This window comes from Anomaloglossus baeobatrachus, chromosome 4, assembly GCF_048569485.1.
Source record: "Anomaloglossus baeobatrachus isolate aAnoBae1 chromosome 4, aAnoBae1.hap1, whole genome shotgun sequence".
Taxonomy (NCBI): Eukaryota; Metazoa; Chordata; class Amphibia; order Anura; family Aromobatidae; genus Anomaloglossus; species Anomaloglossus baeobatrachus.
The window spans coordinates 441680627-441696195 of record NC_134356.1 but is presented as its reverse complement, the minus strand read 5'-3'; the positions used below and the strand labels follow the sequence as shown (position 1 = coordinate 441696195).

At 41.1% G+C, this 15569-nt stretch overlaps 1 protein-coding gene across 4 annotated transcripts in view; it reads right to left on the bottom strand.

Annotated features, from left to right (window-relative positions):
- The window catches only part of VPS13C (vacuolar protein sorting 13 homolog C), a 492503-nt gene that overhangs the window by 425312 nt on the left and 51622 nt on the right, over positions 1 to 15569 (bottom strand). For 2 of the 4 annotated variants that reach the window (XM_075345525.1, XM_075345528.1), the window contains exons 5-6: positions 8993 to 9094; positions 8839 to 8895 (exon numbers count right to left, since the gene is read on the bottom strand). In XM_075345525.1, the coding sequence (XP_075201640.1) occupies positions 8839 to 8895; positions 8993 to 9094 (159 nt within the window). The remainder of the gene's footprint in view (positions 1 to 8838; positions 8896 to 8992; positions 9095 to 15569) is intronic. The other 2 variants (XM_075345526.1, XM_075345527.1) reach the window with 1 other exon arrangement.

Sequence of the window (15569 nt, the reverse complement as noted above, 5' to 3'; positions counted from 1 at the left end):
ATATGCTGTGGAGGACGATACTGGACAGGATGAGAGGATAATGTGCGAAAGGAGATTATAAATAAAATTGGACTTGCGCTTTTATGTTTTTAGGGACCACCTACAAAGCTGGTTAAGATTAGATGCATTGCGCCACCACCCACCCTTTGAGCGCTGGCTGCCCTAGAATATAGGGACTAGCAGTTAGATCTTTGTACTATCTTTATTCAAATGATAGCCAAACTTATATTTGGGGTACAGGATCCACTCAAAGATGGAGCTCATAATGAACTGTTGTTGGGAGATGGAGAAGTGAAAGGCTGAGCCTAAGCCAAACGGCATGAAAATCGGTGCGAGCAGAGTGCGATTAAAAAAAAAAAAAATCACATTCCACTCGGACCAATATTAGCCTATGTTTCAGCACCCATGAACGATTATTTTCTCAGCCCTAATCGGACAGAGAAAACAATCGCAGCATGCTGCGACTGTAATGCGAGACTCTCTCTCCCACCCATTTAAGTGTATGGGGCAAGAGAAAAATCGCACTGCACTCGCGGTACACCGGTGTACCACGCGTGCAGAGCAAGAATCGCAATAGCCGGCTACGGATGAGAGAGAGAGAGATAAATCCCTCCCTCCCCTCTTCAGGGCCGGCCCGCCCCCCACAGCTGAGATCCGCTCACACGGTCGGACCTCAATCGCAGGGACACTCAAGACACTCGGCTCTGTGTACTGCCAGCGTGAACAGAGTCATGCGAGGGGATCGCAGTAATCCCAGTGTGGCCCCAGCCTACATTTGAAAGGAAGATCATAGCTAGTTACAGGCATTTCTCACCCCTGTATAAGCGCCAGTGACCAGAAGAGAGGCTATAGAAACTATAATTTAGCACTTTACCAATCATGGGGTTAATGTCTTCGGACTGTCATATTTAGGATCAATAGAATATTCCTTTTTTATTAATTTCCACTAGAGTGGGAATCAGAGCAGTTATACAAACTCTGGTCTCAATGATATTATTTGTAGAATCCATAACTCCAAGAGTAGATACCCATGATCAGTGTTAGAGTTTTGAATGCAGTGTGTTTTTGCTGTGTCCAAAACAGCTGCATTGTACAGTACAAGCACAGGGGATGGGATTTATAGAAATCCCATGCCTGCTGTGCTTCTTTTCTACGCAGCGTAAACGGACGTGATGCAGATTTCCGAGCAGCAGAATGTCAATTTATGCTATGGAGACGGGAGTGTCCTCAGCGGGAGAACACTGTGAAAATCCACTGATCGTTTGCATGGACGCTGTGCTGCGTTCTACCGCGGAGCACACTTGCACCTCCAAAATAAGAATGGCACAAGGTCCAAAACGCTCAATCTCATGATAGCGTGGAAGTATCCCAACAGTCTCTATGTTTTCAATTATCTGGATCATGGAAATTTGGGGGTCTATTCGGTTCTGGTGATTTTGAGAAGATATAGTGTATGTACATGTAGAAATAGGCATAAGTGCTTTTTTATGAACTTCACAGGTCTTATCTATTGTTACTGTAGTGCATCTCAGTCCCCGCTATGCTTTATCAGCACAAAACATTAATTACTCTGCAACTTTTACAAAATGTTATCCTTTGTTGTAAAATTGTATTAAGGCATCTGTGACTACAAGGAGATCAGTTTGTTAAAAACAATGTGTCAGTTGCAAACTTTCACAAAATATATATTACTGGGTGTAAAAATATTATAGATATTATAATTCAGGTTTTGGGTTTTGCAGCGAAGGGTTAGGACTGGGTCATATACTTAGACTGTCCCGGCAGAAGAGATGCATGTAATAAAGAGGACTTTGCACATCATGAGAGCAAATCTGGGGAAAACTGAGCATGTAGATTTTTACATTAAGTGGCAGCATTTGTTCTTCTTTATGCCTTGAACACAGTCTAACAGAAGAACAGCATAGGTGGAAATAAAATTAACTTATTATCTGTACAGTACGGTTACAGAGCATATAAAGTGCAGGAAAAGGTCAGGTTACATGGCAGAAGAGTCATGCATGGTGCTTCAAATGGTCTTAACACCTTGGTCATTTTGAGGTTCAAACATCACAAAATATGCAAAATTCTATCATAAAATGGATATTAAAAAGGTTTGTCTCATTAGAAAAAAACGCTAACGTGGACAGCATAATCCGCTAATTAGTCGGGTCCTCTCTCTTTCTTAGAAGGATGAAAACATATGTAAACCATAGATAGCTCAAGTCTACAAGAATAAGAGCCCCTCTCCTTTCTGGACCATAAAGGGTGGATCCCGATGTGAGGACTCCACTTTATGGTTCACTCATACTGGTAGATAACTGGACAGGTGTTATCTAATGTTTTATTGGAGAGCACTTGAGCCAGTGCTCTACTATGGGACCAGAGCTGTTTTTTCATACGGATTCAACAAGAAAGGGAAAAAAAAAAAAAAAAAGACTGCATGTTGCAATTGGCAGTGTGTATCAGACAGCGCGCACCCAATGAAGTCTATGGATTAATGCAAAGCATCTAACTGCACTTGGATGACATCAGAGTGCAGTTCGATATATGCAGACAGACAATGGGGAAGATGGAGACATTAATCTTTTAATCTTCTCCTCACCCGTGATCCAATTCTCACATGCAGGAGAATCGAAGCATAGTAGAAGGACACTCTACTGACGCTCGCAGCAGAGCCGGAGCACAGTTTCTTTTACCATATTGCATCTGATTCACTCACATGAGAGAATAATAGTTAGGATGAGCAAAACCTTATACTGTGCATATGCCTATCAGCTCACATGGGCAGGGATTGCCTTCAGAAGACAACCCTTTTAATGAAACTTAAAAGGACACAGTGTTTTTCACAAAGTTAATTTTCCAGAAAATAAAGTGTTTAAACAGGTCTGGTCAGGCTGCCAACACTTGCTATTTACACAGATACTCATTACAGTAGCTCCGGCAATGTGCAGGCACGAACGTCCAAGTACATATCAAATCGTGACAATGTGTCTGCATCACCATCTACATTTTCCACATAAGCTACGTAATCGGTAATGTGCATCTAATGTAAACCTCTTTCTTTCAAATAAACGGTTTTGCAATAGTAGAACAAACAACTGAACAAATACTCTTATTATGCATTAGTACCTGGCGAATCAGCCCTCAGATACCATTGAGGACATTAGTGCATATATATGAGGCAGATCCCAGGGATCCTGTTGGCTTTAACACCTACAGATACTGAAGACCTAAAATAATTAGTAATAGTTGCTAGGTTTCAAAAACAATGCTACAAAAAACGTGACCTTGGGTGTATCATACTGTGCCTTTTATCGGGGCTTTCCCAGTGTCAGGATTATTGAGAAAAACGGAAAGAGAAACCCAGCCAAAATGAACAAGGAAAATATAAAGAACCCACGTGCTGACATTATTAGAAAGGAAATTACAGTATGTCAGTCAAATACATGGAAATCAAGGAGGAAATTATTCAAATTGATGAAATCTGAACCACAAAACAGGTTTATGTTTACACAAGTCAAAAAAATAAGGCCAGGTCACATCAGGGTTTTTCCCACAATTGTATTGCGAAAAGAAAAAAAACAAAAAAAAAAAAACACGCAACGTTCTATTAACATATTGCTTCTTTTTGTGTGTTGCCAACATTTTACCACGTCCTATGGATACACACTAAAGTTGCATTCAGACGGCCGTATAAATTCCTCGGACTAGCCGCAGCTCTCCTAATCAAAGTATGACAGCTGCATAGAAATATATGAAGCGGTCACACTTGGCTTGGGAGACGGCGGCCAGTCTGAGCACTGTGGTCCGATCTATCTCGGGCCAAGTTAGAGAGTCGTCTGAATGCACATTTACGCACATATTCAGAGGAATAACCCACTAAAATCTGAACGCTGACTTTGGACAATAAAACAATTATTAATTTTATTAATAAAACAATATTTTTCAGGCTTATTAACGCAGTCGTCTCATCAAAATGTTTAGTCTATAATCAGCCCTAAATTTAATTATTTTTTTTTTATTTATTTAAAAGGGAACCTGTCACCAGATTTGGCAACTATAAGCTGCAGCTACCACCGCTGAGCTCTTATATACAGTATTTTGTAATGTTGTATATAAGAGCCCAGACCGCGCTGTAGAACATAAAAAACACTTTTAGGCTATGTGTCCACGAGAGAATGTTGCTGCGGATTTTTCTGCCTCAAAATCCGCAGCTTTCCCCCAGAATCCGCACCTTAGCATAGCTGCGGATTTGACGCGGATTTCGTTGCGGATTTTGATGCGGATTTTGATGCGGATTTTGTCCAATGTGTTTCTGAATAAAGCTTTGACTGTTTTGAAGGCAAAAAAAAGTCTCTTTATGTCATTTCCTGTCCCAACCCTCCTTTCTTCTCCATTATCCATTTTGTTAGCAGTCTCACAGTGTGCTTATACAGAAAAGCTGCGGCCAACACCACTGGGCTCTTACTTTCTAACAGGCTATATATAATAACCCAGTGGTGGTGGCCGCAGCTTATAGCCAAAAAATGTGGTCCCATGTTCCCTTTCACTGTTATTTAAAAAAAAAAAAATGTGCTCCGCTGTATTTTCACTGTCCAGCCCGATGCAAGCGAGCAACTGAGGGCTGTGCTTCTCAGCGGGATAAGGCTGAAGCATTCTCTGCCCCTCCCGCTGAGAAAAACAGTCCTCAGCTGCCCCTGAAAATGGCGGCTCCGCTGTGAAGCGCCATTCTCAGGTGCTGTACCGAGGCTCATCCAGCTGCCCTGATGCATTTGGCTGGCTGGGTAATACGGGGTTAATGCCAGTTTTCTGCAAACTGGCACTAAGCCCGAGGTTCATAATGTCATGCCTGTGTAGACACGGCCATTATGAACCTCCATTTGGTAATAAAGAAAACACAACACCTTTATTAAAAATTTTAATTGAAAGAAAAACACACACACACACACACACACACACATCCCTGATTGCCATCTTTATTACTCCCAAGCCTCAGAGGTTAATCCAGGACAATATCACAGGAAATCTCTCTGCCGGCTGCTGGGAGCGGCAGAACTCACTGGCCGGGTCAGCTCAGTTCATAGCTGAGCTCGGGTCAGCTGACTTCAGAGCATCAGCTGACCCGGGCACAGAAGTCAGCCGGTCAGCTGACTTAATTCGCGAGCGCGGGCGGGTCAGCTGAGTGCACACCGACCAGCTGATGTGCCGGGCTCCGATGTGCACTCATCTGACCCGGGCACGGACGTCAGCCGGTCCCAGCAGACGGAAGAGAGCTTTGCAGCATCTCGTACACTGACGGCTGCTGTCACCGGCTGACGTCAGTGCCCGGGTCAGCCGGGTGCACATCGGAGCTGTCATGGATTATCGTCGGGGGATTCAGGGAGTAATAAAGATGGCAATCAGGGATGTGTGTGTGTTTTTCTTTCAAATAAAATTTTTAAAAAAGTGTTTTCTTTTCTTTATTACCAAACGGAGGTTCATAATGGCCGTGTCTACACAGGCATGACATTATGAACCTCGGGCTTAGTGCCAGTTTGCAGAAAACTGGCAGTAACCCCGTTATATTACCCAGCCAGCCAAATGCATCAGGGCAGCTGGATGAGCCTCGGTACAGCACCTGAGAATGGCGCTTCACAACGGAGCCGCCATTTTCAGGGGCAGCTGAGGACTGTTTTTCTCAGCGGGAGGGGCAGAGAATGCTTCAGCCTTATCCCGCTGAGAAGCACAGCCCTCAGTTGCTTGCTTGCTTGCATCGGGCTGGACAGTGAAAATACAGCGGAGCACATTTTTTTTTTTAAAAAAGAATTGTGAAAAAAGACCTGGGATCCTGTTTTGCCAGCTAAAAGCAAGCAGCCTGTAACTAGCTGCTTTTAGCTGGCAATCCAGAGTCCGGACACAACACGACTACACTGCCACTACTCTACACTACAAAATGGTGAAACTTCCTCTTCCTGAACTATCCTACATCACTTCCTGCGGATTTGTTTGCGAGATCCGCACCAAATCCGCAGGAAAAAGAGCCTGTGGGAACAGACCTGCGGATTTCTTGCGGATTTTACACCTTGCATTGACTTGCATGGGAAAAATCTGCAACAAAATCCACAACAATAATTGACATGCTGCAGATTTTTCCGGATCAAAATCCGCGGCAAATCCGCAGCATGGGCACAGCATTTCCAAAATGCCATTGAAATGGCTTGGAAGTGCCGCTGCTGCAGATTTTCGGCAAATCCGCGGTAAATCTGCGGCAAATCCGCGGCAAAATCCGCGGTAAATCCGCAGCGTGGGCACATAGCCTTATAATACTCACCTAGGGGGCAGTCTGGTCCGATGGGTGTCGCTGCTCTCCGGTTCAGCGCCTTCTCTCTGCTGCAATCCCTGTCCTCCTCCTACTCAGCCCAGTGGGGATGACGCGTCTACGTCATTCATACAGGCAGACATTGCAGTTCCTGAGCAGATGCACTTTGATTTGCCTTGCTGAGAGCAGATCAAAGTACTGTAATGCGCAGGCGCAAGGAAAGGTTAATGACCGCCCGCGCACTACAATATTTTGATCTGCCCTCAGCAGGTCGCGTCATGCACATGGGCCTTAGAAGAAGGAGGACGGCAATCGCCAGAGAGAGGAGGCACCGGACTGGAGAAAAGGGGCGCCCATCGGCCCAGACTTCCCCTTAGGTGAATATTATACAGCAGCCTGGGCTTTTATATACAGTATTCTGGAATGCTGTATATATAAGAGCTTAGTGGGGGTGGCTGCAGCTTATAGTCGCCAAATCTGGTGACACGTTCCCTTTAAGGGCGTGTAAGTATTAAAATATTTACTATTTGCTGTCTTCTCTAGCGTCTACTTGCCCACATGACCTGAAATTAGACTAGTCAGATCACGCAGGGGATTATGTGTGGATTGGAAGTCCCTTTTTCAATGTAAGCCCACAGACTTCACTGGGAAAGCAGCACCACACAACCCTGTACACTCTGTATGAGCCGCAGTGTGATCACCTGTACCCAAAAAGAGGTGCTGAAAATGGGAGAAGACTGAGATCACCAAGTATTTTAATACATTTACACACCAGAACATAGATAATTGGGAAAGATTACAAACTAATAAAAACAAATTTAAATACAACTGTAACGATCTGTTGTTGTGTAAAGTAAACATTCAGATTTTAGGAGGGATATTTCGATGGCTGACCTTTATTGCATGCTTATTGAATATGCCATGTCAGTCATTCTTCAGAATTCCAATAAATAAAGCAGTGACCTCATTGGTTGTTATAGGCCCCATCTGCTCCAATTTAAAATTAATAAAAATAGATTTTTGATGCGTCAGGTATCATGTGTGCAGCCATGATAAGTCATTCTGAAGAGTGAAGTCCGGCCATGCTGGCTCTAGAATTATAGTACACAAAATAACCTGGAAATTTTATAAGAATTTTCCTCATCTCTGCTGGAATTTATATCTTTTTATATAAATGAGGAATCACACCACTCCTTGCCATTAGATGACTTGTATTTTGCATTTTTCCTCTGTTTTCCCATTATGCGGGTTCCATGGCTAAGTGAAGTATTTCCTTATTTCTGCTCCAGAGGGAGGATGCTGCTGCTGCTATAATGTCTCCCCTGGAAGCACCAACGGCATGGAGGACATTATACAGCAGTGCTGAGCAGCTCACTGGGGTGAACAACAGAGTCTCTCTTGAGATGATCCCTTCTTATCCATATAGATTGCTGTAGCCTGCCCTGGCTGAGGGAATAATCCCTCCTCAGCACTGCCTTTTTAAACACTTTTTTTACAAGAGACTGGGGTGAACAGTGTAGGATGAAGGGGAGATGGATAAAGTGGCTTATAAGTGGAGAAACAGGCATTTTTTTTACGAATAAGAATGAATGTTGCAGAATTGCTTCCTAAAGGGAATCTGTCAGCAAGTTTTTGCTACCTCATCTGAGGGGAGCGTAATATAGGCAAAGAAATTCCGAATCCAACAATGTATCACTTATATTACTGGGTGCAGTCTTTCTGACACAAATCACACTTTTTAGCTTTAGTCATGTAGCAGAGCTGAGAGAGCTGTCCCGCCCACACAAGGATCTCTATAGAGATTGTACATTAATAGTGACGTGTCAATCAGGTGAGGGGGCATCGGACTGCCCTACATATGACTTTGCTGTCTAAGCAATGATGAGGCTCCTGCTGCTTAAACAAATAAACAACAGATCAGACTGTGACAAGACAGTATGCCCTAAATGTTCCATATTAAACCTTGCAGCATGCTGGCTTCAAATTACACGGCAAAAACCTACTAATAGATACCCTTTAAAAAGGTGTTGTCCTGTCTAAATCCCCAAGTATGCAGTCACTCACTCCTTGTGACTGCAGGCTTGTGAATCCTCACATAGCGTGCACTGTGAAGATCCTCCAGTGTTCGGGAACGGCGGTCACATGACCACAAGTCTACGATATACATACTCCAGTCCAGAATCTGACTAGATGGGTGTGGCTTTACTCAATACACTTGCATTGAGAAAGGCAGCGCCCATCCAGTCGTAAAGTGTCTTCGAGTCTGCATACTACATGTTTGTGGCCACGTGACAGCTGTTCCCGGCTCAGACAGGGCACACTAAGGATTTGCAAATATGTGAGGATTCTCAAGTCTGCAGTCACAGACAGTGACTGCATACTTGTGGATTTAGACAGGAAAAACCCTATAGTGCTTGAACATTTAAAAAGAAAAAAAAAGAAAATATTGAAATGGCGGTATAATTTAATGAATGAAAAGTTGCATGGCGATGGTATATACGTGTATGTATAGAACTACAGAAACATTCCTTTGTACGCACCAGACTGTTTCTTACTACACATAAAACTCTGCAAGTTGTAGCAGTCGTCCAGGCCTCCTTCATCCAAAGGAAAGCAAATAAGTAAAACCAATGACAAACTTTAGGTTTTCTTTAATAGGAAACAGACAAAAAACTTACATTATTAAAAGCCTACCTTTTTCAGCTGCTTTCTGTAGAGCCTCTTCAATCCGAAGGAGCTCCCTCTGTTTTGACTCTTGAAGATTACGTTCTTCTTTTTCTGCATCATATTTTATACCTAGAGAGTAAAAAAGTCATTTATAAACAATCCGGTATCATTTTTCATGTGTCACCACTGTCATTAAAGGGATTTTCCCCAGGAACAAAGCACATTTTAATCATTTTAGCAGAATAATATAGTGCTACAACTGGAGGCATTATAATAAAAAAAAAATGTTCCAGTGCTGATATAAACCTTATAAATGTGTCCCTGCTATCTACTGTTATTTTCTGTGTCCAACCATATAGAGCTGCTTCAGTTCATACCATAGGTCCTGGCCAGGCAGGGAAGCATAAATCATTTACGATAAGTGAGTACACAGACGACACATCAGGGGTTCCCAGCTGCAGTTTTCTAAGTGAACACATTTCTCTGCCAGTTATCACAATAGTGTTTCTGCCATGTCTCCAACCATGTCCATGACATATGCACTCCAGCGTCTGCGGAGCTTGATACTTAAGGCAGAAAATGTGTTACCACAAAAATCAGCAGGGGAGAGCCGGTTGTTTCATCTGTATACTCACTTATCTTAAGTATACAAGTTTCTCCCCTGAACAGGAGCAGATCTGCATGGTCGCTCACATCCATTGCACACAGTACATAACATGGGCATATTTAAGATATCTCCGCACAGGAGCATTATTAACACATTTAATTGTGGAACGTATTATTCCAACATTTTTAAATTAAAAACATACTTTGTTCGTGAGACAACCCCTTGAAATTTGTACATGTAATTGCTTTCATACACTTGTTTGTTTGTTTTTTTAAAAAAAAAAAAAATTTCCAGTGGGGTTTTTTTCTACAACAGATTTCTAATGACTGAGATAGGAGATGGAAGTTGTTAATGATGAGAATCTATGTAGAAGAGGGAGGAGGGGTGGAGCTCTTCATAGGTTTCCACTATTTAGGCACATCAGGGGCTCTTCAAATGTGAAATGGTGTCTGCTAATGATTTCGCTTGTTAGTGCCCCTATCCTCAAAGTGCCCAGCACTTGTGTACATACAATGGCAGTTGGTGGAGAAGCAGTAAGCCAGACCTGTCTCCAATAGAAAAGCAGCTTTCCCATGTGAGGAGCTTTACATTTGTAGGAGGCTGATATACTAATTGCATGGCCGAAACTAATGGGGAGTTTGTGAAGAAAGCTGCATTAGTAAGAGAAAGTGACCAACCTTTTTTAAATGATAATCGTTCTTTTTTTGTTTTTAATGGCACGTTTACGCTGGCATTAAGATGGGTAGACAAAAAAACATTTTTTGGTGCTTCATATTAATTCTTTTTTACTGCCTTCGGTTGTTCCAGTGCCAGTGATACAAACATGTCATCATTAAATTTTCACAGAAAACAGTTCTTTTGTATTGGAGAGAGCTTTTTCCATCACACTTATGTTAGCTCGTCTAGTATGTACACTGCTTATGGCTTGGCCTAGCAAGCAACCATGGTGGCAGACACAGAGGCCATTTTTTGGCTTCAGGTTGCAATGGCAACTATGGGCACCCTGCGATCCAGTTGTGGGGTTGCCGATGTGGTGAAAGAGAAAGTCATTGCATCACCATATCGGCTGTAATATACAGGTGTCACCTGCCAGGGATCGCTATTTACTTACTCTGTGCTGTAAAAACGCTGTGCTGAGGAATAAAGTGCCATAAAAAATAGTAGTAAAAAATGTATTAATAGTTATTAAGAGGATAATGTTAAGGTTGATAAGTTTAAGAAAGTTTTAAGAAAGCAGTCTAAAAAAAGGAACCTACAATATGTGACGCACACAGTTCTCATTAATTAAGTAATTAAATTGTACTTATGTCCATTTTAAAAAACAAAGCCGTGGATGCTAGCAGCTAGGAGATGGGTCGTAAGTTCCCATCTGATGGCCACAGATATTATGATTGTTGGACCGCGTTCTGTAAATCGATTTACACCATCTCTATTATATTTAAAATATACAGTGCCTTGTGAAAGTATTTGGCCCCCTTGAATTTTTCAACCTTTTCCCAATTTCAGGAGTCAAACAAAGATAATTTTAATGTTGTGGTGAAGAATCAACAATTGTGAAGTTGAACAAAATTTATTGCTGATTTTAAACTTTTTTTTTTTTTTTTTACAAAAAACAACTTGAAAATTGGGGCGTGCAATATTATTCGGCCCCCTTAAGTTAATACTTTGTAGCGCCACCTTTTGCTGTGATTACAGCTGCAGTCACTTCACATCACATCAAGAGACTGAAATTCTTGCCCATTCTTCCTTTGCAAATAGCTCGAGCTGAGTGAGGTTGGAAGGAGAGCGTTTGTGAACAGCAGTTTTCAGCTCTTTCCACAGATTCTCGATTGGATTCAGGTCTGGACTTTGACTTGGCCATTCTAACACCTAGATACATTTATTTGTAAACAATTCCATTGTAGATTTTGCTTTATGTTTTGGATCATTGTCTTGTTGGAAGACAAATCTCCGTCCCAGTCTCAGGTCTATTGCAGACTCCAAAAGGTTTTTCTTCAAGAATGGTCCTGTATTTGGCTCCATCCATCTTCCCATCCATTTTAACCATCTTCCCTGTCCCTGCTGAAGAAAAGTAGGCCCAAACCATGATGCTGCCACCACCATGTTTGACAGTGGGGATGGTGTGTTCAGGGTGATGAGCTGTGTTGCTTTTACGCCAAACATACCGTTTGGCATTATGCACAAATAGTTTGATCTTGATTTCATCTGACCAGAGCACCTATGTTGGTGTGTCGCCAAGGTGGCTTGAGGCAAAATGTAAACGACACTTTTTATGGATATCTTTGATAAATGGCTTTCTCCTTGCCACTCTTCCATAAAGGCCAGATTTGTACAGTGTACGACTGATTGTTGTCCTATGGACAGACTCTCCCACCTCAGCTGTAGATCTCTGCAGTTCATCCAGAGTGATCATGGGCCTCTTGGCTGCATCTCTGATCAGTCTTCTCCTTGTTTTAGATGAAAGTTTGGATGGACGGCCGGGTCTTGGTAGATTTGCAGTGGTATGATACTCCTTCCATTTCAATATGATCGCTTGCACAATGCTTCTTGGGATGTTGAAAGTTTTGGAGATCTTTTTGTAACCAAATCCGGCTTTAAGCTTCTCCACAACAGTATCACGGACCTGCCTGTTGTGTTCCTTTGTCTTCATGATGCTCTTTGCGCTTTAAATAGAACCCTGAGACTATCACAGAGCAGGTGCATTTATACGGAGACTAGATTACACACAGGTGGCTTATCATTTAGGACAACATTGGATCATTCAGAGATCCTCAATGAACGTCTGGAGTGAGTTTGCTGCACTGAAAGTAAAAGGGGACAAATAATATTGCACGCCCCACTTTTCAGTTATTTTTTTTTTTTAAAAAGTTTAAAATGAGCAATAAATTTCATTCAACTTCACAATTGTATGCCACTTGTTGTTGATTCTTTACCATAACATTAACATTTTTATCTTTATGTTTGAAGTCTGAAATGTGGGAAAAGGTTGAAAAATTGAAGGGAGACAAATACTTTTGCAAGGCACTGTAGATTTTGCTGTGAACATTTCCTGTAGCAATTAGTTTACACAACAGGTCTTTGACTATAAATCGAATTACGGTAACCATCAGTTAGTTGCGGGGGTTCAGCAATTAGTTTTTCTGACGTTCAAGCGAAGGAAATTTTATATAGTCTAGTTTCACAGTATTAGTGGAAAATACTTGAATTATTTTACTAGTTTTTTTCTATTGATACTGAATATTGAACGTGCTCACTAATTAAGGTATGACGTATCACTAGTAAATTTTAGTTAGAATATTTTCACAATATTTGTAAAAAAAAAAAAAAAAAAAACAAAAAAAAAACAGACTGTGGCAAGTATTTTACTACTATATTGAAATAGGATTAGAAACAGTTAATTGTGGGCCCTCAGAAATTGCCTTAGCATTAACTTTACTGAATGTTTTTAGCTTTTCATTTCAATATGTTATGCTTTTCTTGAATTATTTTCTTCCTTTTGTTTTTATAAATATTTTTTTTCCTTTTATTTTACCCTAATAAATTTACTTCACATGAAAAACACTAAACCTATCACTCCGTGTCAAAATAAAGAGAAAAAAAAAATTACTCGCTCAATCAACCCACCAAAAACAGTATTCAGCCATAGAGCCATATGATTTTCTCACTTCCGACAACGATACTGAGTGAGAGGTTGCCATACCACTCTACTTCATCCTCGCAGAGAGTGAACCCATGTAATTGCTCTAGGACTGGAGATCAGGCAGTGCCTACATTTGGTGACTCCAAAGCCTCAAATTCCTGATTCGTGGCTAGGTCAGGGAATCTAAAACTGCAGGCCTCTAAGAAATAGACTATTTTACGGTCATTTTCTCAGAGGATTTTGTAAAGCTCATAGTGTGCCCAGACTAAAGTGTATGCACTCCACATGCTTGTCCATAAACCCTACTTCATCATTCCTTAAAAAGACCCCATCCCCAAAGGTACTGTGGAAATTATGAAATTCTGGGGCCTTGGGAGGTAGAGACAAAGCTCTCCCTCCTCCTCCCCATCACATTCTGATGATTAGCAACATTTCCTTAATAATTTATATTACCAAGTTCCTTATCTCCATGAGTAAAATTGATTTATGAAGTAAAAATTAAAACGAAAGTTACGCTTTAAAATCTGTCAATACTTGCCCAGACAGAGGGAACAGAATCAAAATGTATACCTTACGGGTACACCCACAGGAGCGAGTGATCCCATGATTCAACCAGAATGCCTTCCAGTTTTGGGAGTGAATGGGAAAATACTGAGGGAATTGGCACTCCGACTACTCGACCATAGGTATCTTAAATCCTGCAGCACTTTAAAGCGCACTAATCCCCAGGATTTTCTTATATAACCTAAAGCCAGTGCTATACTGGCACAATCAGGCCGATTCTATACATACCTTTAGTTGTCAGCTTGGATGTGTAGGTTTTGAAACACAAGCAAATAAATTTTGTAAAATAAGCAGCGAGTTGAGTGACAGCAGCTGCAGCAGGTAATAGCTGAGGTGGTGATTCATATCTATCCCCTCCCCCTGTTACTTATGCCAATTCTATTATACAATAGTTTTACTTTGTGACTAAACGTACCTGAGCTGATGTCATACCCATGTGACCAGAAGGGGCGGGGCCTCAGCCAACATAGCTTATACCAGGAAGCAACATTTTTCAGTTGGCTGAAGGCCCGCCCCTTCTGGTCACATGGGTATGACATCAGCACAGGTCCTTTTAGTCACAAAGTAAAACGATTGTACAATAGAATTGGCATAAGTAACAGGGGGCGGGGATCACTATGTATACCCACCACAGCTATTAGCAATTGCAGCTGCTGTCACTCAACAATCTGCTGATTTTACAAACTTTACTTGCTTGTGTTTCAAAACCTATACATCCGAGGTGACAACTAAAGGTCTGTATAGAATCAGTATGATAGTGCCAGTATAGCACTGGCTTTAGGTTATATAGGAAAATCCTTGTGATTGGTGCACTTTAAGCAAAAATAGAGAGAGGCCTCCCTAAATTACTAATTGCACAACAGTCCCAAAAAGTGTGAGAGCAGGGCCAATTGTAGGAATATATTGGTGGTCAAGTATATGGGCAAAAAGTTGTTCTCATTGTGACCAAAATTTAGGTGGTATCCCCAGCACTGTACGAGGTACCTCAATATAACAATGTATCCATAATAGCATCCAAAATAGCGCTTCTTCCCTTGTGAGCTCTGCAGCATGCTCTAATAGTTTCCAACCACACATGAGATATTGGGAAATTACAAACTGAGATTCTATTTCTCCTGTTATTCTTTTTGAAAATGCAAAAATTTGGCCTAAGACAACATTTTAGTATAAAAGAAAAATCTAATCTTTAACTTTCATAGCCCAACTTTATAAAATTCTGTGAAGCATCTGTAGATTCAAAATGCTGACTCCACCAATAAATTCCTTCAGACGTCTAATTTCCAAAATGGTGTAACTCTTTGGGGATTTTTGCATTCTGCAACCTCTGGGTCTGTGCAAATACAATATGGCGCCAAGAAATATACAACCAAAATCTACACTCCAAAATGAAATACCTTCCCTTCTGAGCTCTGCAGTTGTTTCCAACCAAATATGCGGTATTTCTGCGCTCAGGAGAAAATATACAATAAATTGTGTGGACCAAAGGAAAAATTTGAGTTCAGAGAACATTTTAGTGGACTTTTTTTTATATACTTTATTTCATTCCATTTCAAACCAACCTCCAGAATTAATTTTTTGAAGATTGTGAGGTGTAAAGTTTTTTTATTAATTAATTGAGGTCTTGTATGGGGAAGCGGGAGCGTATCTGACACTGATTTAAGCCTTTCAAGTTTACTTTGAAATGAAACGGCCTTTATAAAAAAAAAAAAAAAATTAAAATAAAAAGGTTTTAGAACTTTAAAAAAATAAATAAATCTTTAAAAACTTTAATATATCTTTGTACCGTGTTAGCC